The sequence below is a fragment of the Pseudophryne corroboree genome, chromosome 7 (assembly GCF_028390025.1).
Source record: "Pseudophryne corroboree isolate aPseCor3 chromosome 7, aPseCor3.hap2, whole genome shotgun sequence".
NCBI lineage: Eukaryota > Metazoa > Chordata > Amphibia > Anura > Myobatrachidae > Pseudophryne > Pseudophryne corroboree.
The window spans coordinates 181,199,476-181,220,306 of NC_086450.1; the positions used below are offsets into that span (position 1 = coordinate 181,199,476).

Consider the following 20,831-nt stretch of genomic DNA (forward strand, 5'->3'; position numbering starts at 1 on the left):
AGTGCATCGTGTCGCATCGCATGGCTCGCTTTGCTTGCCATGTAACGGGCAAGGTGCCACACTCTGCTACCGCTGCGCTCGGCACAGATTACCGTTCCAATCGTAGTCCACGTGGATCGTTAAGTATGAAAAAATTCAAAAAAAGAAAGAAATTGTTTAAAACTCATGTCGACCTTTTGACCTGTCGACCTAGAACATGTCGACGTAGAAACCCTGTCGACCTAGTTACTGTCGACCAATAGTGGTCGACCTAGATAGTGTCGACCTAGTTACTGTCGACCTAGAGACCGGATCCCGGGTTATACACGGGTACGACCCTGGTTGAAGTGCAGTGGGAACGGGTGCAGGGTCGATGCGACCTCGGTCCCGTTCACACTATTGTAAAGATGGCGCTTGAAAATGGTCTCATCTCTAATTGTTAGCCAAGGGCACGTGACCGCTGACGCAGCTGACCTGGCAATAAGCCGGGAGCAGCCGCGCAACCTGAAAGGGGCCAAAGCCAGGATACACTGTGCACAAGGTCCTTGGTGCATCCCGGCTTTGGCAATGTGACAGGGATATTGGGCCCTATTCAGGTTGGATCGCAAAGCACAATCCAACCACAAAAATTACTAAGGCCGTGCAGGCGCATGCGTAGGGCCCGTCCTGCACATGTGCCCACATTTACTGTCCCCAGCATGCGAACAAAAGGATTGCAAATTCTGCTAATAACAAGCAGAATTTGCAATCCTTACTGAATGTGGTCCATTATCCTACATTTTAGCTGTAAGTTACTAAAACAATTGTAAAATAAAATTATAGGGATTTGAAAGCTACGTTTCCAATGTAAGCTGCACATATTTATTTGTAAAGACGATTTGCAATTTAACAAGAAAAATACAATCTAGGAAAAAGCATATCACTGTATATTGGTGTAATAAGAGTTTACAGTTTAGAAGCATTAATAAATGAAACTTCTGTAGCCACTGACATGTACTTGGTGCCAATAAATAGTCTGCTATGCAGGGCTACCAGCTGAACAGCTGCAACAGCTAACAACACAGAGGAGAGGAAGGTGCGCGCTATTTTTAAATAACTATATATATCAACTCACAAAACATGAAATAAGTGAACAATATGGAAAAATGTATCCAAAATGTTGGCCAGTCCCTCAGCTCTTTTGCCTTTGTTCACTTAGTTCAAAACCTCCATGTGCCTCTCTGTATAATTATATACCCAGTGTAGCTGGTTGCTCTCTCTGTGTGGACTGCACCCAGGCAGCTGTCCTGGGTGACCTTTGAGTGCCACTTTACAGCCAAATATATATACTTCTAAATTTGTACATTTTTGAACTGAGCATATAGATAAAACTTGAATCAGGACCTGTGATAGAATGTATAGTCTGGTGAATCTATTGAAGTAGGCAAAATAATGTTGAGCTTACAGGCTAGTCATTTCTGAAGCAAAGACAGATGACCATACATTGACATTAATGTAGAATAATCTCAAAAATTATCCAAGCTCAATGGCTTCCAAACTCCCGGGATTTGTCCAGCTTTAACAAGTGAAGTAGGTAACCTGCAAGGTAGGTGAAACGGACCATCTGTACACATTTGTTTTATAGTATATACTCTTAGATCTGGAACTTATTTTACCCAGTTGTTTGCCTGTTGCTAGATGAATGAAATATCGCCACAGGGTTATTTTCCCACTCGGATAATGGCATGGACCACCACCTAAGTGAGGATTCCGACCGCCAGTATTTCACCGGGTGTCGGGATTCCGGTATCGGTATCCTGACAGCCTGTATCCCCACAGACAGTAAATTGACTGCCTCCCACCTTACAGATACCATTTTCATAGGTTTTGACCATTTGTTACTGGAAATGTCCCTATTTTTCCATCATCACAGTACAATTACAGATGTGTTCACATATACCTATCCTCAAATCTGCCAAATAGCCAAGTTTAATGTGGTAAGGACTATGAGACTTAGCAGCGTTAAACCACTAATCCCGAGTACCTAGTACACTGTAAGCGTGCTAAGATGCAAAACTGAGAAAAAATAAGCAAAAATGGGGAAGAAGTACACAACCTAGAGTAAAGTGGTTACAGACAGGTATGTAATGAGTCACCTGCGCCATGCATCGTTATGTTTAATCTGCGACTTTATACTAATTTCTTTGCAAAAAAACCCCAACTAATCCTAGGTACCTAGTAAACTATGGGCCTGATTCAGAGGTGTGCGCAGTGGCGTTGTCGTACTGTACATGTGCCCCGATGGTTACTGCTTTGAGACGCAGATTGAAATTGCACGCAGATATACTGCCATTTCTGGGTGGTAACTGTGCAGGTGGTTAGCCAGACATGGGTGTGTCGTTAGCATGTCAGTAACAGCAGCTGCTTCTAAAGACGCAGTTGTGCTGACACACATGGCCATGTTCTGACATCGAAATTACACCTGCCATAGGACTAGTTCAATCTTCGATGTGGCAAGCAATGGTGCAACAATGGTGCGTCTTAGTACGTGCCACGACGGAATAGCACCACTGCTAGTGGGTGTCTTAGTAGACTGAGAATCTATCACACCATTTGCATAAATACACTGTTTTGGAAAAAGACGCAGGCATGGCCTTCTTTGAATCAGGCCCTATGCAAATTTATGCTGCGTACACACTGGCCAATATGCGTTCAACTGAATGGGCAATATATTGTGAGTGCGTCGGCGAGTGTGTACCAGCGATAGGACTGTGAACAACGACTGCCCTGCAGCACAGCTGATGGCTGATATATCTAATTTGTGTTATATGTATTGGGGGGGGGGGGCATCTTCACAGGCCAGGCAAATTCAAATGCCCGCTCAGCTGCATGACAGGGCCCGTCACTTACCTTGATCGGCAGCTCAGTCGGCGCAACGGTAGGTCCAACGATATATATGTCAGGTGTGTACCCAGCCTAGGATGCAAAAGTAGCATCACTGAGAAAAAGTAGCAACATTTAGAAACAAAATGTGCAAAACACAGTAATCTCGCGAGGTGTCTCACAACATATTGTCCAAAAAGGGTAAGTCACATCTCTACTCTAGTTCTGTAACTTGGATGTCAATGCCACTATCACTCTAATATTACACAGTAGCCTTTATTCTTATATACAGTATGTAAAACAGAAAAGACTTTTGCTAACGGTGCTAACAATGACATACTGCACACCGGTGTGTATCTAGCAAATAAATGCATGTGAACTTTGAGCCTTATTCAGTGTTAATGGCATCAGCTTATGCAAACGCCTCTGCCTGATTGCATTGCAGGGGTGACGATGCGGCATTGGGCGCGCAAGCAGTCGGAAATGGGGGTGGGTTCGGGCGCCCATGTGACGTCATAACATGCTGAGACCGGAAAATGGCAGCTCTGCGCCTGCCTTTGCAGCCTGGGAACAGTAGCGGATCTTACCACGGTCAAGCAGGACTTTTGCCCGGGGCGCCGCCATCCGGAGGGCGCCGCACCATGGCAAGATCCGCTACTGCTGTGCCCCCCGCTGCCCGCTGTGTCCCCCGCCGCCCCGCTGGTCCCCCGCTGTGAAGGGAACTAGAGGCTACGCGTCTAGTTTCCCTTCGTGGAGAGGACCTTTGCCGTGCGGTGCGCAATGACGTCATCGCGCACCGCACAGCATTGTGGGACTGACACAGACGCTAGGGGTCATAATTGACCTCTAGTGTCTGTCTATGCCAGATCCGAGCAGAGGAGCGGCCCCGGCGGAGGTCTGCAGCGGTCGGGAGCGAGGATAGTAAGTATTGTTTATTTTTTTTTCTTTTACAGCGGCGCTACTCTACTGTACAGGGGGTGTAACTGACCACGCCCCCTGTATGAAGCCATGCCCATATTTCCCCGCCTGGGGCGCCAAAAGGGCAAGAACCGGCCCTGCCAGGGAAGGCAGGGGGGCATCGAGAAACCAGCGATGCAATCGCTGGTTTGTGGATCACTGCCGGGCATTTGCATGCTGGGCGGCCTTGCCCTGTGCTGGACGGCCCCCAGCATGCGGTCGTAGCCAGTTGCAGTTTTGCTAAAATAACAAAACTGCAACTGATGCTGAATAAGGGGGGTCATTCCGAGATGATCGCTCGTTAGCTATTTTTTGCAGTGCTGCGATCAGATAGTCGCCGCCTACGGGGGAGTGTATTTTCGTTTTGCAAGTGTGCGATCGCATGTGCAGCCGAGTGGTACAAAAAGTTTTGTGCAGTTTCTGAGTAGGTCTGAACTGCGATCACTTCAGCCTGTCCAGCCACGGAATTGACGTCAGACACCCACCCTGAAAACGCTTGGACACGCCTGCGTTTTTCCAACCACTCCCTGAAAACGGTCAGTTGACACCCATAAACGCCTTCTTCCTGTCAATCTCCTTGCGATCGGCTGTGCGAATGGATTCTTCGTTAAATCCATCGCCCAGCACCGTTCCGCTTTGTACCTGTACGACGCGCCTGTGCATTGCGGTGCATACGCATGCGCAGTTTTGCTGAGTTTTGACCTGATCGCAGCGCTGCAAAAAATAGCTAGTGAGCGATCAACTCGGAATGACCCCCAAGGTCCTTTGTTCATATTTTGCTGAAAGCACTTAAACTTGTAGCCTATGGTCAGGAGACCCCAATTCTCTGCAAGTTTATATACTACACTAACATATATGCCTAACCCACCAGTGAAATGCAGCTAAATGGGGTGTGGTTCATAGGGTCGACCACACTTAGGTCGACAGTATCTAGGTCGACACCCAAAATAGTTAGACACAAGCATTAGGTTGATATGAGCGAGGTCGACGTGACAAAAGCTCGACATGAGGTTTTTTTATTTTTTGGGTGTCGTTTTCTTCGTAGAGTGACCGGGAACCCCAATTAGTGCACCGTGTCCCCTCACATGCTTCGGGCAAGGTGCCTCGCTCCGCTAGGCACAAGTTACTGTTCCAAATTGTAGTCCACGTGGATTGTAAAGTATGAAAAAGTTCAAAAAATAAAAAAATTGCGAAAAAATCATGTTGACCTTCTGCCATGTTGACCTAGAACATGTCAACCTAGTGACCATGTTGACACAGAAACCCTGTCGACCTAATGCATGTCGACCAATAGTGGTCGACCTAATGACTGTCGACCTAAGTGTGGTCGACCTAGAGACCAGATACCGCTAAATGTACTTACCTCTCAGATACAGTGGGTAACATCTAGACAAGGGATGAGTCACACACATACATATATACAAACACACACACAAATTTACTAAGATCAAATATCATAATTCTAATGTAATGTTGCCTAAGTTCTTACAGACACCTGCTCTTAGTGTGTGTGGACCCAGTTCCTGTTATCTGAATATGGCAAGTTCCTGGCTAGTTTCTATTCTTTGCACAAGAAGATGAGAGGGCTGGGGGTGGACAGTGGACAGAGGAGGGAGGAAGATGAAGAGTGGGGGATGAAAAGCTTCAGCCAATTTATGTCACATATCATGAGGGGAGGCAGCTGTCAGTGCCACTTTTGGAACTGTAGAGAGAAGGGGGGTGGCCAGAGAGGTGGGGGCTAATTTCAGTATTCAGCAGGTCTGCAGGGTCTCTTTTGCAGAACACGGGCTGAAGAGAAGAGGGAGAAGAAGAGGGGGCTCAGACCTAGGGATATGTGCAAGGTCCTCTATCACCACAGGCCTGGCCTAGAAGAAGTAGTACACGAAGACAGAAAAGCTGCTGTCTTAAAGAGTTTCAAGACAATGAATTGGGTTATCCAGCTGCAAGAGATTTACTGTGTTTCTTAGGTAAAATCTGCATTGCTATCCCTACCACCCTGGGGCTGGTGCCCCCTCCTCATATTCTCTCTCTTTCTCTGACGTTAAAGCCCAATCTCTGCCCAACTTTTTTGTCTCTCCTTATAAAGTTAAAGCCAATTGGAAAATGGCCAACTGGAGTTGAGGGCACATTAGACTCTAGCAACAATTCTGGACTTAAGACTTGCCTGGAGTAAAATTCTGTATCCATATTTACCATGCGCCGTGCCCAAATCAGGATGAACCTAAACAAGAGTGATCAGGAGGCTTCTGTCACGCATGCTCCTTCGCCTCGGACTTTCGGCAAGGCCGCGGCTGAACCACCAAGTCCCAATTTGACCCACAAGCACCCAAAAATGATGCCTGAGCAAGAATCTTCCCAGTCCTGTCCACCTCAGTTTGTTCGCAAGCTTAAAAATGCTGCCATAGGCACAGGTTGCGACATTCGGCTAAAGGTGGCAGTATTAGGGAACCCTGTGCCAAGTCTAAGATGGTACAAAAATCAGGAGCCTCTACACCCAGGTACAGAAGAAAACGGGACACTGTGCATAAGGGACAGCAAGATGGAGGATGCTGGAATCTACACCTGTGTCGCACAGAATGCTTTGGGAGAGGCTACCACAAGTGCGGTGCTTGCCATCATTGATTTAGAAGGTAATGATGACTGCTACTCACGTAATACTCCTTTATTGTATAATTCATCACCTACATAAATGCAGCAATGACTAAGTGAATATATTTTTAGATTTTGTATCTATGTCCACAATATGGCAAGTAATATGTATGTAGAACCAAAAAGATGTCAAGCTGTGTAAGGATGACGCAACAAACACTACATGTTAAGCACACTGCATTGTAGCATTTATATTTATAACCTGTATATACTTCATCTGCACATTGCAGAAGTTGCACATTCCAAGGGAACTCACTCAGAATGAATCTTATGGCGTATACACACGGTGCGATGCACTGTACAGCCCGACTATTCAATGTGGCCGGAGCCCAGCACCACCGATATAGTCAATGTTGGGCTACCTGTACTGTTTTTCCTTGCAATGCCGATACCGCTGGACCGCGCGTCGGCATCGCAAGGACTATACACACGGTGCAATTGTCACAATATTTTCTTACGATTTTGAGTATATAGTCAAAATTGTAAGAAAAATTGCACCGTGTGTATACACAATTTAAGAGCTGCTATGAAGTCTCTTATTCTGCTCTGCATTCATTTTATGTTCCTTTCTGTTTAATTAACATAATAATATTATTCAATGCCTTTTAAAAATATTTTTTTTTTCTATTTTTCAATATGGTTATACTTGAGGGAGGGGGCTCAGGGCAGTGATAGAAGCTGGGATCCTAAAAATGGCTCAGGTATCACTGGTCCTGTTTCTATACAATATAATATTGTTTAATAGTCCATTGAAACCAGATCCTAAACTTTTGAAATTGCACCTATGTTCCTATTAAACAATCGCTTTAAAGGGTAAATTTACCAAGCTAAGAGTTTTTTAGAACTGGTGATGTTGCCCATAGCAACCAATCAGATTCTATCTATTATCTTCTGGAAGCAATTAGATAAATGTTAAGTGGAATCTGATTGGTTGCTATGAGCAACATCACCAATTCTAAAAATAACTCCCACCCCTCAGTGTTTGGCATCCTGTGCAATTACTTTTTAAAAAAAATTTGTTGTGTAAAATTACTGTATTACACTTACTGAACTAGTCAGTTGCAAAATACAGCATAAGCCAGTTATGGGCAACAGGCCCTGCTGTATTATCAGATAGGTTTGTTACAGCTTGCAACACTGGAATAGCTGTCATTTTATAAATCATTGTAGAAATAACAACAAGCAGCATGGTTGCAGCGAAACAACCAGTGGGAGCAGTCCTATTGTGTGCTTAACATATATTTCGGAAATTGCGTCCTACAGTATGAATTTATTACAATGGATGGCACCAAATTCTGAAACAAATGCTCCTGATTCTGTGACTTCACTTATTCATAGGCAACTGAAGGGCTGCTTTGCCAGTTTTTAAAATGGCTGCCTCCAATGTGTAGGAGACAGGTGCACTTTAAGGTAACTGAGCCTAATTGATCTTCTATCTAGTTTCACTGTGTTTGCAAATTGTTCCATGACATAATGGTAAAGGGTTGCACTTGCAACTAATGGTATTCTCTGCTAAGGGAAGTGCTGACGGGTAGAACATATTCCATAAGTAACTTAGGGATGGATTCACATGCAATATGATCAAATAGTAAAGCTTAATTATATATATATATATATATATATATATATATATATAATTTATTTATTTAAATTGAAGCAGATTTGTCACTGACAAATAATTGGGCCATATATGGGTCTGGTGTAGAATTGGTCATGCATGCACACATAGTGTGATTATATGCAAATTCTCTTGAATCGAATGATTAGAGAGGCAGAATGGGGAAGGAAGGTAGTGTGCATGCCCAGGTCGAGCACAGTAAGGTATTGAGGGATGCATGTGCACCTGTCAGGTGCATCATCTCTTGCTAGACCCCTGGTGCACAATACACACTGATGACAAATGGTAGCCGCCTCTGATTGGTTGGATGTATTTGGACACCTCCCACTGCATATGACTTATTGGTGTGGCTGCTATATTATATAAAGGTGGGCCGTCTATTTGCATATCTTATTTGATATTTGCATTCACACACCAGGGCAGCTAAGAATATTCCTATTTGATATGTAAAGAAGAAGACTACGGATATTTGTATTTAATTACAGATTTTACTTTGTCTTTGCTTGTTTGTCATTTATTAAAAACAGTGTCCAGACGCTATACAATCATGTGTATACAGATGTGTCCTCATACATCACTGCTACAAGTTGTGCCAAACAGCCCTTCTCAGCGCGCCAGGTCTCGGACTTTGCTAGCGTTGGGCGTTTTTGACAAAAATGCATCTGATTAACTGTGCCCCGATAGAGAGAACGCATCAAGAGACTCTGCTGATTATCTTGATATGCAGGAAGTCTGTACCTGAAGGGGTGTGATACGCGTGACTGGCGTTTGGGATGCTGGCGGTTAGAAGACCGACAGTGGTATCCCGATAGAGAGAATCCCAACAGGGGTTCAGTATGTATACTTATCCTTTCGTACCTCACCCCCCCCCCCCCCCGCCCCAATCCCCTGCAGCCTAACCCTAACCCTCCCTTCCCTACAGCTTAACCCTAACCCTCCCCAGTGGTGCATACAGGGCAGTCAAGTGCCGGGCTGGGCCCAGGTTCATTTCAAGGGGCGTGGCCTAATCACAGGAGGTGTGGTCATGTACTTTTAGAAAAAAATACTGAAAAAAATTGTATTTTAAGCACCTCCATGGCCACACTGCAGCCCAGTACACAGCAGAGTTTGCTGGGCTGAGGAGAAGAGCTGCAGCTGCTGATGCCAGGTAAGGGGGAGGGGACCCTCACTGGGCCCCTCCATCAGACCTGGGCCCGGGTAATTTGTACCCTCTCCCCCCCTCTCTCGACACCACTGGGTGCATAAACCTGACCCCCCTACCCCCCCACATGATGCCTGCTTTTGGGATTCTGGCATCGGCATTTCGACTGTTGTCGGGATTTCAGAGCTGAACTTCTGGCCACGTGTCGGGATTCTGGCATCGGGATTTCAAGTGCCTGCACCCCGACCACTAGCATCTTGAACGTATGGACTTGGCATGGAAAAAAGTCCTGGCCGCTGCATCATAACACTTCGTATACATATTCAGTCACACACAGATGTTGTGCAGGTGTTGTGCTGTAATCCAAGAATTAAATGATAAAGGAGTGACTGGCAATCTCATTGTCATATAATGTATGCAATAACCCAAGCATTTGCCCCAGGTAATAATGTAATATTTGGAGATCCGTTGTGGTGTCAGGTGACCCCTAAATCTGTGACATCACTGTAAGTAGTTGTTTGCTCACAGCATGCTGGCAGCCATTGTAATGTGCTTTTACCCTTAAGGGGGGTACTCACGGGAGAGATGTGTGCTGAGCGATCTTAACACAGACCGCTCAGCACACATCTCTCACCCCGCTCAGCACAGCGCGATGTGCTGAGCGAGGGGGAAAGCCGACGGGGTGCCGCTCACTTCACACAACGGTGAAGTGAGCGACCCGCTAGATTGAGCCTGCATGCAGGCTCAATCTAGCACCAGCGATGCGCGGGGCCGCGCATCGCTATCGCTGGATGGTATACACACGGCAGATCCGTGCTTAAAATCTAAGCAATCTGGCAAGATTGCTTAGATTTTAAGCACGGATCTCTCCGTGTGTACCCCCCTTTACAGTGTCATTCCCATGTCACAAGAATAGTTCCTTGTTCAGTGAATGAATTTAATCCCAACAGTGTTGTGAGACATACTAATGTAGAACTCTGTGTGTCTGCGATTTGATTTCAATCACTGTATCACAAATCTATTTGAAATCTTTAATTAAAAAAAAAAAAAATATATATATATATATATACAGGTTTTATATATATATATATATATATATATATATATATAAAATGAGATTTATGGTAAGAAGTTACCGTTGTTAAATCTCTTTCTGCGAGTTACACTGGGCTCCACAGGGAATGACATTGGGGTGTAGAGTAGGATCTTGATCTGAGGCACCCACAGGCTAAAAGCTTTGACTGTTCCCAGAATGCACAGCGCCGCCTCCTCTATAACCCCGCCTCCCTGCACAGGAGCTCAGTTTTCAGTTAACCAGCCCAATGCAGTAGCAGGAAAAGAGACGACAACAGTTAGTAGCCACATACACCACACTCTCACGACAGGAGAAGTGTCAGCGGCTAATGCCATACCAACCCAAAGAAGCTAAGTGCGTCAGGGTGGGTGGCTTGTGGAGCCCAGTGTACCTCACAGAAAGAGTTTTAACAAAGGTAAGTTCTTACCATAAAACTCGTTTTCTGCTGCGGGGTACACTGGGCTCCACAAGGATAGACAATGGGGATGTCCTAAAGCAGTTCCTTATGAGAGGGGACGCACTGTAGCGGGCACAAGAACCCGGCGTCCAAAGAAAACATCCTGGGAGGCGGAAGTATCGAAGGCATAGAACCTTATGAACGTGTTCACTGAGGACCACGTAGCCGTCTTGCACAATTGTTCAAGGGTCGTACCACAGCAGGCCGCCCAAGAAGGTCCAACAGACAGAGTAGAATGGGCCGTATTGTGAGCAGGAGCTGGAAGGCCAGCCTGTACATAAGCATGTGCAATCACCATTCTAATCCATCTGGCCAGGGTCTGCTTGTGAGCAGGCCAGCCACGTTTGTGAAAACCAAACAGTACAAAGAGAGAATCAGACTTCCGAAGGGATGCAGTTCTCTTCACGTAGATACGGAGAGCCCGTACCACATCCTAAGACCGCTCTTTGGAAGATAAGTCAAGAGAGGCAAAGTCCGGAACCACGATCTCCTGATTAAGGTGGAAAGACGACACCACCTTAGGTAAGTACCCGGGATGTGTTCTAAGAACTGCCCGGTCACGGTGAAAAATCAGATATGGGGACCTACAAGACAAGGCACCCAGAACCGACACCCATCTAGCAGAGGCAATAGCCAGCAGAAACAAAAGAGAAAACCACTTAAGGTCTGCAGATTCAAGGGGCTCAAACTCAAACGGAGACTCTTGCAACGCCTCTAGTACCACCGACAAGTCCCAAGCAGCCACAGGCGGGACACAAGTACTAGTATGCAGTGCATTAAGGGCCCGCTGGTACCTATAGTCCACCTGTAAAGGAAATATAAAATAAGTACACAACACCATCTGTTTTAATATTTTTCTTTAATAAAGCCTGGGCAAGGGGGTGGAGCGATGACGCGGTGAGCTGCAATTGGCTCATCGCGCCCATCTTCAATTTTAAAAATGGCAGTGTGTGAGCCAATGACAGCTCGCAGCTGCATTTTTTAAATGGGCATGCAGCTCAGCCAATCACAAACGTTCCTCTTCCGGGATTGAGGAGAGAAACGCTACGGCACCATAGAGACCAATGTACGCCATACCAACACCAACGTTGCCATCAGTTAAAGTATGTCCACCAATGCACCCCTCACCGACCACTTCCGCATCTCCCTGTAAGTCCCGCCCAGTGGCCCATATCTAGTGGGTCAGCCATACACAGCATTGTCTGTGCAGCAGGGCCGATATGATACGTCTGTGAACGACGTAGTTCAGAGACATATCCTTTATAAACACAGGGCCGGTGGAAGGTTTCTCGGCACCCTAGGCAAAACTTAAGCCTACCCCCCCCCCTCCTTATTCACGTTACGTTACAGTAATGCCTCTTATTGAAGTTGTATCACACAATAATGCCTCTTATTCACATTACACCACAGTATAGCCTATTTACATTAAACCACACAGTAGAGTCCATTCACGTCCTGCCACACAGTAGTACTCCTTATACACATTATGCCACACAGTAATAGTGCCCCTTATAACACTATATGCCATAAAGTAATGCCCCCTAAACATTATGCCACACAGTAATGCCCCCTATACATTATGCCATACAGTAATGCCACTTATACATTATGACAAACACATTAATGCCCCTTACACATTATGCCACATTATGTTTGGCTTGCGGTCCATGAGCTCCGATTGGCTTGTGGATGGCTCCAGATTCAAAATGATGGTGTCGTTGTCTCTCACATGGTTGTGTGCACTGGCCAGTGCACCACCTATAAACAGTTGGCTCATAAAACAAAAATGTGTGCTTGTACTGGAGTAAAAATGCTAATTATATATACACACACATACATACATACATACATGCATACATACATACATACATACATACAACCTTTTTATAATACAGTGTATACATTTCATGAAAAGTGAGTGCCTATTATGTTTCTTTCTTTAATTATAGTTGTTGTAAATGCTAGTTACACGTGTGTGTGTGTGTGTGTGTGTGTGTGTGTGTGTGTGTGTGTGTGTGTGTGTATGTATTTATATATATATATATATATATATATATATATATATATATAGTGGTCGAAGTGGAAATTTTGAAGTGGGGGTATGGAAAAGTGATGATTGCAATTATGCGCGCACCTCTGGAAAAGGGCATGGCCACTCAAAAGGGGGCATGTCCTTCAGTGTAGTTTACAACACCATATACCCCTTATACATATTATGCACCACACCACAATAGTAGGACCCCATTATACTATCTAGTACTCGTGCCCCTTTCACATTATACCACACAGTATGATTCGAAATTCACATTATATCATAGTATCAGCCAAAATTCACATTATACCACACAGTATGAGCCGAAATTCACATTATAGCACACTGTATGAGCCGAAATTCACATTATAGCACACGGTATGAGCTGAAATTCACATTATAGCACACGGTATGAGCTGAAATTCACAAAATAGCACACAGAATGAGCTGAAATTCACATTATGGCACACGGTATGAGCCGAAATTCACATTATAGCACCCAGAATGATCCAAAATTCACATTATGCCACATGGAATGAGACAAAATTCAGGGAGAGTGACAGCTGGGACATAGGGACAGGGAGTATGACAGAGGGACAGGGAAAGTGACAGCAGGGACAGGGAGAGTGACAGAGGGATAGGGAAAGTGACAGCAGGGAAATAGGGACAGGAAGAGTGACAAAGGGACATGGAAAGTGACAGCAGGGACATAGGGACAGGAAGAGTGACAGAGGGACATGGAAAGTGACAGCAGGGACAGGGAGAGTGACAGAGAGAAGGATAGCAAGGGCATACAGTAGGGACTAGGGAGAGAGAAAGGCAGCAGGGTAAGCAGTGGCGTAACTGCAGCTCAATTGCCCAGAGGCCAGAAAAATGTTGTGCCCCCCCCCCTCCCTTGCAAAAAGAATATTTGTATTTTATTTACTCCTTGCCCTGTGTGAGTGATAACCCCGCTTCCCCTGTGTGAGCCATGCCCCCCCCCCCCCCCCCCAACACACACACTTCTACTGTGTGAGTGATATCACCCCATTCCTCCTTTTCTGAGCCATGTCCCCCTTCCTACTGTGTGAGACACAGAGACAGAGAGAGGGAGACAGGGAGAGAGCGAGAGAGACTGGGAAAGAGAGAAAGATGAGAGAGAGGCATGGAGAGAGAGACAGAGATAAGGAGAGAGAGAAGCAAGGTAGAGAGGGAGAGAGATTGAGAGGGGAAGAGAGACGAGGGAGAGAGAGACAAGGGGGGGAGAGACAGACAAGGGAGAGAGTGAGATGAGGGAGACGAGAGAGTGAGATGAGGGAGACGAGAGAAAGAGAGAGAGAGATGGACGAGAGAGAGAGAGAGATGGGCAAGAGAGAGAGAGAGAGATGGACGAGAGAGAGAGATGGATGAGAGAGAGATGGACAAGAGAGAGAGAGAGAGATGGACGAGAGAGAGAGAGAGAGATGGACGAGAGAGCGAGAGAGAGGTGGACGAGAGAGAGATGGATGAGAGAGAGAGAGAGAGATGGACGAGAGAGAAAGAGAGATGGATGAGAGAGAGAGAGAGAGATGGATGAGAGAGAGAGAGAGAGAGATGGATGAGAGAGATGGACGAGAGAGAGAGAGAGGTGGACGAGAGAGAGAGATGGATGAGAGAGAGAGAGATGGACGAGAGAGAGAGATGGATGAGAAAGAGAGAGAAATGGACGAGAAAGAGAGAGAGAAAGATGGACGAGAGAGAGAGAGATGGACGAGAGAGAGAGGTGGACGAGAGAGAGAGAGATGAGAGAGGGAGAGAGATGGGCGAGAGAGAGAGAGAGATGGATGAGAGAGAGAGAGATGGATGAGAGAGAGAGATGGGCGAGAGAGAGAGAGATAGACGAGAGAGCGAGAGATGGATGAGAGAGAGAGCGAGAGATGTCCGAGAGAGAAAGATGGACAAGAGAGAGAGAGAGAGATGGACGAGAGAGAGAGAGATGGACAAGAGAGAGATGGACGAGAGAGAGTGAGAGAGAGAGATGGACGAGAGAGAGAGATGGATGAGAGAGAGAGATGGACTAGAGAGAGATGGATGAGAGAGAGATGGACGAGGGAGAGAGAGAGACGAGGGAGATAGAGATGGGGAGAGAGGGGCGATGGAGGGGACAGAGACAGAGAGATAGATGCAGAGACCGGGAGAAAGGGACACAGGGAGGGGGTGAGAGACAAGAGAGAGAGACAGCGAGAGACATGCAGAGACGCGGAGAGAGACACGGAGAGAGAGACGCGGAGAGAGACAGATGGGAAGAGAGACTGAAAGGGAGAGAGACAGAGACACAGACAGGGAAAGGGAAATGGAGACAGGGAGAGAGAGAGACGAGGGAGACAGACAGGGAGAGAGGGGGGAGGGAGACAGGGAGAGAGAGAGATGCGGGAGAGAGACAGACAGGTAGAGAGAGAGATGCGGGAGAGAAACAGACAGGGAGAGAGAGAGATGCGGGAGAGAGACAGGGAGAGACAGATGGGGAGAGAGAGAAGCGGGGGAAAGGGGGAGAGACAGTGAGAGGGAAAGAGACGCAGAGAGGGAGACAGAGAGACGGAGAGAGATGCAGAGACAGAGCTGGGGAGAAAGAGAGAAACAGGGAGAAAGAGGGAACAGCACAGGGTGAGGTGCATGGAACTTTGCTGCTCTGCGGGACTCTGGGTGATGAAGAAGGGCACCAAGGGTGCCACACACAGACGCTCCTCCTTATGTGGCTGGGCGGCTGTGGTCTCACCTCTAGAGTTTCCTGCACAAGAGCCGCAAACTTTCTGCACAGTCCACACTTACCCTCCCTCCTTGTCCGTCATGGTGCTCGCTGTTAGCTGCGGTGCGGCGCTTCTTCCGGCCTCGCTGTCCGGACCGTGTACCCCTCTCTGTCAGGGCGGCTAGTTGTGGGGGCAGCTCCTCATCGTGTCCCCGGTCTCCACTCTGCTTCTTGACCTCCTCTCGCTTATGTTCCTCCCCATGTCTCGTTAATTCTGCAGCCACTGAATGGCAGTGAGTGGGGTCCTTTTTTGTGTCCCTGCCCGAGAGGGGGTCTTTTAGTGACCCCTTCGCCCTACTGTGGTCGGCAGCACAGCGGCTCCTAACAACACGGGGCTACTATTTAAAATCTGCCGCGGACCGGCAGCCGATCAGAAGCGGTCCGCGGCAAATTTGAAATAGTAGCGCCGCAGTCAGGAGCGAGCTCGATGCGGCGGCGGTCTTCAGAGCACTGTATATATATAGGCAGGAGGGCGGTCAACAGCTGGTGGGAGACCGACGGCTGAAGGAGCATGGAAAGCTTGGCGCAGCGAACGGACCTCCCTGCCTACGACTGCAGGGGGAGGAGGGAGTGGATGATGCTGCTGCCTACCAGGATTTAGGACACAGCAGCATCGTGCTGCTGCTCCTGCTTGTTGCTGGGGCCTGTCAGCAGAGGGGGCGTGGCAGGGCAGACGCAGTTCACCCTGGCCGGGGGTGACTGATAGTGCTGGCTGCGGCTGGCTAGACCGGCGCTGCGGTCACCGCTAACCAGCCCTGCACAACATGATTTTTAGGTAAAACTAATTCAGGAGGGGCGTGCCGCCCTCCAGTGGCCGGTGCTCATAGGCAGCTGCCTAATGGTAGCGCCGGCCCTGTATAAACACCTGCCAATCGTTTGATTGACCAATATATCTGCCAGTGTGTACCCAGCATAGGTATAACTACATACCAGTGAAGGTGTGCAGCATGGGCCCCCCTGGACATGTGTGCACCGCACACCCTGCACCAACTGTAGATATGCCATTGCATAGTACCCACTCTGAATGTCAGCTCTGTGTACTCAGAAAAGACTGCGTACGTCACGTAATGTGGCCGAAACAGCATAAACTCACCGGCTGGGCTTGCGGCACGCCTCTTAATGCATCACTCTGGCACGGAAGGGGTTACAGTTTTTGTGGGAGGAACATAAGAAAAACTGCCTGGATTGTGATTGGCTGGATTCTGTATAGGGGATGGTCTGACATCATATAGTCTTCAGACCCAGGACATCCTGCCTCTTTCCATTTTTTCGTGGACTGTACAGTACTCCTGCTTTGTCAGTAATTATCTTATTCCTTTTTACATTTAACTTTTCTCCTCTGTCCTCTTTCTCCTGGCCTCTCTTTAGCTGTATAATCTCTATATTTCTTTCCTCTACCCCTGTTCTGCTTTTCTCATTCACTCACTTCTCCTTACTCATTTTGTATCTCCTCCAGCCAGGTGCAGCGCGGGCCTCCCTGCTCAGCTACTGGACTCTGCTGCGGTCCGGCCGAGCCGGGGCAGGCCTGCTGCGACTGGGGTGCGGGAGACGCCGGGCATCCACGGCCGGGCTCAGCCGCCCGCCCTCCCTTGTGCCTGTGTTCTTCGTCTCCGTCCCCGCTGCTAGCTGCGGTGGTGGATGGAGCGCGGGGGGGTCTGTGGGCGGCTTCGGCAGCCTGCAAGGGACGGGGTTGTGCCGTCCCTGCACCTGCCGCTGCTGGGTCTGGACATGACGTCGGGGCGGCTGGCAGGTGCGCTGATCCTGCACTGACGGATCGGCGCTCCCGCCCTGCTCCCCGGCGGCCCCCATTCCACCATCAGCCCCCATTGGTTTTACCTCATGACCTGACCATCTCTCCCTCTCCAATGGGTGGGTGGGGGGTCGCGCGCGTGCTGCATTATATTTAGTCCTTCACAGTGGGGGCGGCCTCCATGACCCTCTTCCCCTCTCCTCTGGGTGGGCGGGAGGTCGCGTGACTGCCGGACGCGGTGGGTCTGGGCAGCATGCGCGTGCTGCATTATATTTAGTCCTTCACAGTTGGGGCGGCCTCCATGACCCTCTCCTCTGGGTGGGCGGGGGGTCGTGCGGCTGCCGGACGTGGTGGGTCCGGCCAGCGTGTGCGTGCTGCATTATATTTAGTCCTTAGCAGTGGGGACTGCCTCCATGACCCTCTCCTCTGGGCGTGCGGGGGGTCGCGCGGTTGCCGGACGCGGTGGGTCCGTGCAGCGCGTGCGTGCTGCCATATCTCGGGACCGCACCAGGAGAGCCCCAGAGAGGCCTCCTCTTGCTGGGCCCGGTGGGGGTTATAATGTCCCAGCTCAGGGCCGAGTGACGCTCACCTGCAGCGGGGCGGTGCGACGCGCTCGCTCTGCCGCAGCTGATGGACCGGTGCCACCGGCGGAACTTTCAGGGGCTGTCGCGCAGGGACGCTCCGCGTCCGCCCACAGCGGGAAGGGCCACCAGGCCTCTCCTGCAGTGGTTGGACCCGTGGCTCCGCCTCCATCTGAGGTTACATGCGCGTCGCAGACGTGGTCCTGGGCTAGAGGCCCGGCCGCAGCGTGCACAGGCGGGTAACGGGTTGTCTGTCCCTCGCCGCTTCTGTACTGATACCTCGGACGCTGCTGCGGATAGCCCTCTGTCGGACGATGAGCTGCTTCTTTCTAGTAGTGCCGGCGCTCGGGTATTTTATCCTGAGTCCAATGCTCGAGATAGGAGGAGGTCGCAGCGCAGGCGGGTCAGGCAGAACTCATTGCAGCAGGATAGCGTTGCCGTTATACCCGACAGCGAGGGATCTTCCGGGTCCTTGCTCCCTACGGGTGGTTTGCGAACCTCCCGTGGGGGCGCGGGACTCACGTGCCGTGTCTGAGGTTGGTGGACACCACCATCTTGTCTGCCATTCGTGCTGCGGTCGTGTCGGCGGTGACCCCCTTGTCATCCTCCGTATCCGGGGGACAGGGGCCGGCCACCGCTTCTTTGGCTGAATGCATCGCTCGGACGCTCCTGTCCTCTGGCGGACCGTCCGGCCCGCCAGCCCCGGTCGCGGCGGCTGCGGGACCGGTGGGGGTCCACGGGCACAATGTCCCCTTTTGTCTCCCCAGCCGTTGACGTCAGGCCTGGAATGGGTCACACGGCGCATGCGCCGGTATTCAACCTCTTCCGCCTCGCAAGTGTCGGTCGAGTCGGACACCGTTCACTGCGCTCACACGGCGGTGCTACGTGGTCTGAGGCCCCGGGTCCGGATCCGTGGGGGTCAATACGTCAATACTGTATCTTCGCCCTTACTAGCGATGATCGTACAGCTTTGCTTTCGGCTAGGAAAAAGAACAGGGTAGCGAAGACACTTTGCGATCCTACCCTACTTGGGTTAGATGCATGTTAATCTTCGCGGCGTGTTCTTTATGGACGCGCCCGGACGAGCACATGAACCTAGTGCGCTATCAAACATAGTGCGCTATCAATTCCTTATACACGTACTGTACCCTCCGTATAACAGGTCGGCTTGGCGACGTTACTATTAGGACTTCCGGCACAAACAGCATGGCCGGGAGATCTACAATTCAATAAAAACTATGTCGAATTGTGCTCGGAGCTGCCACAGGGCTCCGTGGGCACCAAGGAGGGCGGTACGGCGAGACGATGGCCAAAGCGGCCTGGCTCTCATTCTGCCGCTTTTTGAGCGGGTCCATCGCGCACGGGGCATGGTAAATGATTCTCTTTCAGTAATGCCCAATGTGTGTTGGGTGGTCGGTGTCGTTTTCCTCCCTCCTGCATCAGATGTGGCGGAGCCCATGGGATCATGGACTGCACCAGTCCTGGGACGGGGGGTAATTCCAGCCCGCAGCCCAGGATGGGTCGCGTTCCCACGGGCGCTGGCCTTGGCTCCCACCCCAATTACATTACTGGCGCCCATACCCTGGCTGCGAGGGTACCCGCGGCGGGTGGACGCACAATTTTTGCTCTCCGGTTTCGCGTCCGGCTTCCCATTGCCGATATCTGGGCTAGTGGGTCCTGGGGCTGGTACGAACCTGCGTTCGGCTCTGGAGTTTCCGGACGTGCTCTAACAGCAGGTTTAGGCTGAGGTGTCGTTGGGCAGTATGATAGGCCCCCTTTTCGGAATCCACCCTTACCGGATCTGGTCTTGTCCCCCGTCGGGGTAGTGCCCAAGAAGACCGCGGGCACATTTAGGCTCCTACAACATCTTTCCTGTCCCCTAGGGTCATCAGTAAATGACGCTATCCCCGATGATCAGTGTAGGGTCATTTACCTGTCCTTTTCTTTGGCCATAGTCACCATTAGGTCTTTTGTACCGGGGGCCGTGATGTGTACATTAAACATCCAGTCAGCATTTCGTCTTCTCCCTCTGCACCCTTCGGCCTTTTCGATTTATGGGTTTTAAATGGGACGATGGCTATTACATAGATCGGTTCCTCCCTATGGATTTTTCCATCTCTTGCGCATACTTCGAGAGATTCAGTTGGTGCATGGAGCATGCGACGGGCGAAAGGGGTATTTTGCACTACTTGGACGATTTCATTTTGATCGGGCCACAGGACTCAGATCGCTGCGCTAGCTTGCTGCGTAGGGCACTCGCCCTCTTCGCACACTTTGGGGTTCCAGTGGTGCCTGAGAAGACTGAGGGGCCCTTTGCATACTTGGTTTATCTCGGAATTCAGATTGCTACGGTCGCCGACCTCTGTAGGCTCCCAGTGGATACGGTGTTCCGTCTTCACGATGATATCCTTTATGCGCTTGCTGCGGGCAAGCTTACTCTCATGCAGGCTCGCTCCCTATTGGGCCTGTTTAATTTTGCTGGCACGGTTCTCCCCATGGGTAGGGTTTTCTGTAGAGAATTGGTGCGGGCGACAGTTGTAATTCGACACCGCATCATTTTCTCAGATTGTTCCTTGAAATTCGGACGGATTTCCGTACATGGGACGAATTTCTAGTTAGTTTCAACGGCGTCTGTATTGGGCAGGAGGCGGTCGTGTCTAGCACCTCCTTGGAGCTTTTCACAGACGCCTCTGGTGCTTGCGGTTTTGGAGCTTATTTCGCTGGCCAGTAATGCGCGTCTCCTTGGCCGAGGGCCTGGATTGAGAAACATGCTGTTGCTGGAAATTTTTTCCCCTAATGGGCGCATTGGAGTTATGGCGCGTTGCCCTGCGTAACAAACAGGTGACTCTTCTGGTGCGACAATTTGGGCGTGGTGTTTGCCATCAATAGGCATCTGATCTGCCTCCTTGCCGGTCCTGCGGGCCATTGCGCCGATAGTCTTGCTATGCTTGGTGAACAACATTCCG

General features: G+C 49.4%; 1 protein-coding gene across 1 annotated transcript in view; it reads left to right on the plus strand.

Moving 5' to 3' along the window:
• Positions 1 to 5,560: 5,560 nt before the first annotated feature.
• Positions 5,561 to 20,831, plus strand: part of SPEG (striated muscle enriched protein kinase) — a 519,092-nt gene continuing 503,821 nt past the window's right edge. Inside the window, exon 1 of the mRNA XM_063933852.1 lies at positions 5,561 to 6,428. Within this exon, the coding sequence (XP_063789922.1) occupies positions 5,993 to 6,428 (436 nt within the window). The 5' untranslated portion in view covers positions 5,561 to 5,992. The remainder of the gene's footprint in view (positions 6,429 to 20,831) is intronic.